We start from the raw sequence: 7,733 nt of genomic DNA, 5'->3' as shown, positions 1-7,733 counted from the left end.
GGGCTTTATAAATACAGGAGAAGATTTCAAGCGAGACAGATAAAGAGTAGAAAACATTTGAAACAACCAATCACATGCATATCTGCCAATGAGGAACATGGAAGGTAGGGTTTTACGTGTGGTCATGTGGTACCCCTGGCAGAGGGACCAGGAGTATGTTCAAGGAGTAAAATGTTAATCAAGATTATGTCATGGCTTTCAAGTGGTACAGGTTTCCCTGACCTTTGTGCAACAATGGCAACAGGCTACATATGTCTGCTGGTTTGGTGTGTGTGTCATGGAAATGGCAACAGATGGAAATTGGCTGTTGATTCTGTTTGAATCAAATGAGCTAGCTGAGCTCCAGTTAGGGCTGAAAGACAGAATTTGAGTGAGTGATCCATCCATCCATTCATCCATCCATCCATCCATCCATCCATCCATCCATCCAGCCTTTCTTCCTTCCTTCAACCGGAGCTCATCCTTCAGTCAGCCAGTAGAGGGAGCTCAGACCACATCAGACTGGGTCAGACCTGTCACTCCACACAGGTAGGTACAATGGTGGCACATTTTGTTTCACAGGTAGGCCCTTGTAATATTTTATGCTACATGTTTTTGTAATGTTCTTTTACAGCGGTGAGTTTTGGCCCTTTGTAGCAAACCCAACCTTCAAACAGAGTTTGGGCTTTTTCAAGGTAAGATGGGGAAACTCTGAAGGATCTCAGTAATATGCATGTTTCTAACACAGACTGGGCAGTTGTCATCCATACATTTGATGTCAAGAAAACACTTGGAAGCTACTTTACTGATGAGAATAAAAATATAAACTTATGAGCATCCCCTATTTTAGCTGTGAGTTTATGCATCTCCATGTTTAACCACCAGGGTTGCTTCCAAGATTTTAGTGGGTGGGGGACCAAAAAGCATTCAAGGGGGAAACTCACTGAAAGCTCCGGGAGTTCTAAAGCACACAGCTCCTTATTCTATCAACACACATCGAGAAAAATGTTTGCCTTGTAACAATATGGTGACCACACTAAAACACATTTAACACGAGATAATGGAGATGATCAAAATGCAGTTTGTTGCAACAATAAAAACATTGTATTTCATTTAATATAGTCTGTACGTGCCCATGGACTGCAGGTGAAATGAACCAGTATAAGTATCTTTTTCCTGATGACATTGATGTTTCCGTGACAAATAGAAAATAAAATAAATGAAATTAAAAGTAAAAATGTCCCACACATCCTTTGGTTTAAGTTCATCTTTACAACATGTTTTTGAAGCAGTGGACAAAGGCACTCTGAGAAATAACATACACTGATATTATTTATCATCATATATTTACAAAAGTGCATTTTTCAGATCACTTCATTTGCATCCACAGGCACAGTCATCTATCCTCACATGCACGTTTTCAAAAACAAACAAACAGATGAGCATAATGCGACTTAATGAAGAAGTAAAATAATCATAAATAATTCACACAGCGTCAGGTAGGAGATCAAAGCCACAGTCTCTTTCTCTGAATGAGGCCTGCTGCAGGAAAGCTGCTGTGTGTAAACCATGCTGTTCTGCACTTTGGGACTTGAAGCCGTGTCCAGAAGGAAGAACGATGCGAGCTGAGGCTGCGAGTCGACAAGTAAAATTGATCCAGGTAAGGGTCTGGGGTCTGGGATTCACCATCAGCCTGGGATTCACCAATCAGAAAACAACAGAGTCAATATAAACACTATAATGATGAATAATTGTCTAAAATATTTAGAATACCACCATACCATAAATTATTTAGAAAGCACTATAAAAAAACACATGGTAGACCAAAGTGCTGTACAGCAGAAATATATAAATTACAATAAGAATAATAAATAGAATAAATAAATAACAATAAAATAAGAGTGTCAGTTCCTCACTGAGTCAAAGGCCAGCGAATAAAAATGAGTTTTTAACCTGGATTTAAAAACCACTGCTGATGTAGATTGCCTAATGTGAAGACAAAGATCATTCCAAAGCTTCGGGGCCACAATAGAGAACGCTCGGGCTCCTCTAAGTTTCAGCTGTGATTTAGGGACCGGAGTGAACGAGGGTGGAGGGCTTCAGCTGATCGGAAAAAATATACAGGTGCCAGACCATTTAAGGATTTAAAAACAAGTAAAATTATTTTTAAATAGATTCTAAATTCAATTGGAAGCCAGTGTAAGGAGGCCAGAACCAGATTAATATGTTCAAATTTTCTTTTACCAGTTAAAAACTGTGCCACAGCATTTTGCACCAGTTGCAGGCGTGACAGAATGCCCTGGCCAGCCCCTGTTAAAAGGGATTTGCAGTAATCCAAGTGTGAGGTTATAAAAGCATGGATGACAGTTTCCAAGTCACGCCTGGAAAGAAAAGGCTTAACCTTCGACAGACGTCTGAGGTAATAGAATGAAGATTTCACCACCCCATTGTCGTGGCCATCAAAACTAGGTGCAGTGTCCATTTTTACCCCAAGATTAGTAAGGGTGAGGGGTCAGAGCAGCAAAGTCAACATCTGGTGTACCAGAGGAACGATTGGGACTGAAAAAAAGGAGATACAATGAAAACAGTAGTGGTCCAAGAATAGACCCCTGCGGTACACCCCACGGCAGAGGGGCCGCAGAAGATGAAGCCGAACCCAAATTAACACAAAAGCTCCTGCTAGAGAGATATGATTACCAAACACATTCCACCATTTGACCCTTAACACATGTGACCTCTTGTATATAAGTACATTTTCTATTAATCAGTGATCATATCATTTGTATTAGCTAGACTGAAAATGAGACTCATCACATTATTTAAGAAAATTATTCAGGACTGGGACATGACTGTTCTGATTATCCTAATGATGCTCTGACACACATTTGTGTAGAGGATAAATAATAAGGGAGAGAGCACACGTCCCTGTGGACATCAGATTGGATCTTATTATAATACAAGAAAATCTCCTCCTATATGATCAGGAGTTGAGCAATCAGATTAATATCAAATTTTATGAGGTCATCATGTTGCCTGGCAACCACCTACCAACATGTTTAATTGATCTGTTTGTAGTTTATGAACTTCTACCACCTTTAAGCAGGGTATCGTTTTCATTTCGCCACAATAACATCTTACTTGGTAAATATTAAATATAATTATTTTGGATATCAGTATCAGAATTCCATCACATCATCAGTCTTTATTCGTGGACTGTAGCGTGGCCATGCGTACACTAGTTAGTTAAAGAGTCAATAATCCACAAGAGTTTTATTTGAAATGTTTTAAGAGTCTAACTTAAACGAAACAAGCCCAAATTTCACTGCAGGCTGAACAAAACTAGCAACAGCAGTTTCCTTTTTTCTTTTTCTTTTTTTTTTTTACAAAGTCATAAACCTCCTGGTACTGACTGAACTCCTCTGACTGTAGTTTCTTACCAGATACTTTCACATTGAATAATTTGGAGAGAAATGTTGGATATAGATTGTTGTACATCCTGCTGTATACGTTCTGCATTTTTATATGCTGTGAGTTTGCATGGGTGCCAACTGGGTCAAGTCTCTCTCGGAGAAGATAAAACAAGTTGTTTTAAGTGTGCTGTCTTACAGTATTGTGCGCTGGGTATGAATAATAACACGGAAGAGTCCGGCAGTAGGTTGTTTTCAGTCTTTATTTGAGGTAAATGAAGGTTCAGACAGAGCTGTTTCTCAGCTGAACATGGCAGTTTAACGTCTGAGGGTGGTGTGAGGAGAAAATCCAGGTGTGGAATTAAAAGCCCTTAACTGCTGGGAAACTGTGCAAACTGTTGGAAAGAAAAAAGAAAAAAGAAAAAGACGAAAACACAAAAGTTTAGACGAGACATAAACACCACTGGACCGCTGGCCGGCACGAATGAAACGGAAATCCAGTCCTTTCTGTGAAAGTCAATAAAAAATATCAGACATCTGAAATAAGAAAAGCTGAATACATCGAACAAACACACTCCTGACAAATAAAAAAAACAGACAAAAACAAAGTCTTTTCAGGTCTTCGTGTGTAGATAAGACTTTCATTAAAACACGTTAATGAAACATGAGAAATAAAATGTTCCCCACAGCTGTACGAGTCACAGAGCACATCCTTCAACAGCAACATCAAACACATCAACAGTCCTGATATAAAACCTGTGAAATCTGACTGTGAAAACTAAATGAAGCTCAGCTCACGCTCCACTTATTTATGCTTCTTCATCACAAGTGTCTCATTCCCAGCCTCAGTCACATTTTCCTTACTGCACAAACCTAACAATGGAAGTTCAAGGATAATTCTCCTTTGACTTTGACACATTAAATTTTGAACTTTTTTTCCCTTAATTCTTCCATATTTATAATTTTACTTCAATTCCTCCTTTTTTAATTCATGTTTACAAAAACATACAAATGGATTATTAATTACACTGACATACAGCTGGAGTTTTGACATGAGCATCTTCTGAAGAAAAAAATATTCTACCACGAGAACTTTTTTGATCAACAATTTCAGCAAAACATTAAAAAATGTATCCAGTTTATACTTTAACCTCTTCTTTCTGCTGTCATTCAAATGATTAAATCATCAGCTAACAAGATGGGAACACAGCTAGCTCGTATTTATTTGTTTCAGTTGCTTTATTTTTATTAGCATTATTGTGTTACTGCATAAACCTTGCCTTCTCATTGCCAGCTCATCTGCTTTACTCAGAGACTGCATTAGAGTAGCTTTATCAATACTGGCCATTTTTAAGTCCCTTTGTTCATTTTTGCCCGCTTATTTTTCTGGAAGCTCCTGGAACTTCTGGAAGCCTAAAGAGGGGCAGCACCAGTGCTGGTGAACTGTACTCCCGCTAATTGTTTGGTGTGTCTGTGGATCTTGTTTAAAGATATCCGTGAAGTTACATGGATTAAACTTTATCTGACTGTGACACTATATAACATAAACTAAAGACAGAAAGTAAAGACAAGCAAAGGTCCCCTTTAAAGTTTTTATTAAACATTACTGAGTATTAGCTAGCGCTAAACTAAATCTGTACGCAACTGTTAGTGGTTAGCAGAAGTCAGCACTTAGCTTAGCTACCCAGCAACTTGCTAATCTTTATAAAATTATGACTTGTATTATAGAGTTTTATAAGTATATAGTAAGTATACATGATAGTGGTTGTATAATTTAGTGTTTGACAAAGTATTACATGCTAATTTTTATCAGAAGTTCCAGTTTGCATTTTAGGCTAACAACAGCATAATGCTAATTCTTAATCAGTTGGTTAACTATGGTACTAAATGTATCTGCACTCATAACCTTTTGTATATTTTCTGTGTCTAAATGTAACATAAAATGCCGAGGTGCCTTGCAGTTGTCAATAGCTAAAACCTTTGTGATAAAATAATAGTAAAAATTATATTATTAACATTCATTTATATTCTCTTTTGCTAGTTTACTCACAATTTAGTTAAAATAGCATTTAAGTCTGATAAAAAACATTTTAAAAATGTATTTGTGTTATGTCACTAAAATTGTATCGTATTCAAATTTTATCCTTCTAATCTCCACCGGGGGAGGCTGACCTAATTAAAAAAAACAGTATAGAAGAATTACCCTATGGCTCTCTTAATTTATCATTACATACGTTCCTGATGGGTTTAAAATAAAAAATGATATTACAACAGGGTAGTCACTGATCCTCTGCTTGGCTTGCTTCACAGGCAAGTGGATGATGTCATGGAGGCTCTGTTCATCTTTCATTTACAGTCTATGGCTCTACATCGCACACCACTCCAACTGTCATGTGAAAAACTGCCTGCAGTCATTGAAACAATATGTAATAAGTAGAATATCAGGACTTGTGTTTGGTTTCCTCTCATTTTACTACAGCACATTTTATGAGCAACACATTTCCATATTTTTCATGCTCGCTGGCATTGGATCACTTTGTTTGAGCTGGCGGCGACATTTTGGACAAACAGGTTGTAAAAGTGAAAAGTTTTATTTCTACCTTGTTGTTTGAGTCACTGGCACACATCTGAATTGATGCAGAGTGAACTGGAGTAAACCTGTTTAACCTTTTAAACCTTTAGAGAGACTTTGTCTCCGAAAAGGCCACCAAAAAATTCCCGGAGTCACCAGAAGCTGCTGTGTTGTTGAATCACAAACACACGCCTGTCTGCCTATAGGCCCTCCTGCCCCTCAGCTAGTCGGTGAGTTGAGTATTAGCAGGAGTCGCCTCTCACATCAACATTTTCTTTAAAAAAAACAAACAAACTCATGTCCATCTCTCTTTCTCGTCTCATCGTTCTTTCTCTATTTTCCCACTTGCTTTCATTTTTTTCCTAACTTGTGAAATTTTTAACCCTTTCTTAACATTTGTTCTTCCTTCTCTTCTTCCATTTGTCCTTTGTATCCAGATTTCCATCCTTTTTTATTTTCTTCCTTCTCCCGATCCCTCCATCCTCTTCATCCATCCCTCAACAGTGACCTCGATCTCTCCTTATTCACCAAAACTTTAACTGGTTAGGTGTCCTGGAAGTCAAATTCTAAACATGGCTCCTGCTGATTGCAAATGTCCCATCTCCATCTTTATCCTGATTGGTCCAGAGCCTCAGAATGATGTCACACAGGTCATCTCGTCAGCCAACTCATCCTCGTCATGGCCTGTCCTGATTGGCTCCTCATCACTGTAGAGTGCAGCGTGGTCGCTGGCAGCGTTGCTGAGAAAGCTGTGGCTCCCTGAGCCAAGAAGGTCGCTGGCAGCCGACTCCATCTCATCCACTGTCATGTGGCACGCGTCAGCGATCTCCCTCTTTGCAAATGCCACAAACTTTGGATCCCGAGCGTAAAGACCGAGGCCCTCTGAGATCAGAACCTGCGGGGAGATGAACACAACCGGGATAAATCGCTCATTCTGGACACAGAAACTGACCAGAGATCAATCAGCAGTCAGTTCTTACCGCCTCCACCAGACTGTCAGCTGACCCTCTTTTCTCAGTGAACGGTGCTCCAAGGTGAGAGGGGACTCTGAGGGTGGTGTATGCCCTGTATGGGGGCGGAGCTGCAACACAATCACGTGACACATTCAGACACTGAGCGTGACCACAGGCCGTGGACACAAACTGACCTGGAGGCCTGCTCCCTACCGAAGAGCATGCACACAGTTTCATGGCACAAACGCACAAAGACTCTAACTACAGCACTGACTTTGGATGTTACATCTCTGCAGTTACAGCACAGCAGATACACCTGTGCAACCTGCTGTACATGTGAATGAGCGTTCTTTAGAGAAACGTTATTGATCAACTCAGTAAATTTCTAATATCCTTAAAAATGACAAAAAGAGGCCGTTCTTTTTGTCAGGTGTCGACGTGTAGTGTCAAATACTCTTAAAATTTTGAGGCACCTTTTTTCCTCCACAAATGATATCAAAGGGCAGAGACGGTTTCCCTCTGTGCCCACTCTGGTCCTCCGCTGCTCCACCACTATGTGTCCTCTGAACTTGGGCCGGCAACATTAGCATCCAGGCCCTGCACAGGAGGCAGGCCTGTAGCTGTGCCAGAGCTGCTGTCAGTTTATGCTTTGCTGACCTGCTAACTGCACCTTTCTCCCAGAGGCTGTCTGCGGTTACTGCCAGAATAACAGTTTTCACTGCCTAATTAAAAAAGAGGAGGAGGATACATTCTCAAGTTCAATTGATTTCTGAAATTCAGCCTGATGACGCGACATTGTCCAGAGTTTGTGTGTAAAAACTA

The 7,733-nt window shown here is 39.7% G+C and overlaps 1 protein-coding gene across 1 annotated transcript in view; it reads right to left on the bottom strand.

Annotated features, from left to right (window-relative positions):
• Positions 1-6,575: 6,575 nt before the first annotated feature.
• Positions 6,576-7,733, bottom strand: part of cacna1fb (calcium channel, voltage-dependent, L type, alpha 1F subunit) — a 43,352-nt gene continuing 42,194 nt past the window's right edge. The window contains exons 50-51 of the mRNA XM_039605011.1: positions 6,939-7,039; positions 6,576-6,853 (exon numbers count right to left, since the gene is read on the bottom strand). Of these exons, the coding sequence (XP_039460945.1) occupies positions 6,590-6,853; positions 6,939-7,039 (365 nt within the window). The 3' untranslated portion in view covers positions 6,576-6,589. The remainder of the gene's footprint in view (positions 6,854-6,938; positions 7,040-7,733) is intronic.

The sequence above is a fragment of the Oreochromis aureus genome, linkage group 20 (genome assembly GCF_013358895.1).
Source record: "Oreochromis aureus strain Israel breed Guangdong linkage group 20, ZZ_aureus, whole genome shotgun sequence".
NCBI lineage: Eukaryota > Metazoa > Chordata > Actinopteri > Cichliformes > Cichlidae > Oreochromis > Oreochromis aureus.
Note: the sequence above shows the minus strand (reverse complement) of the source record. Positions and strands in the feature narration are given on the sequence as shown.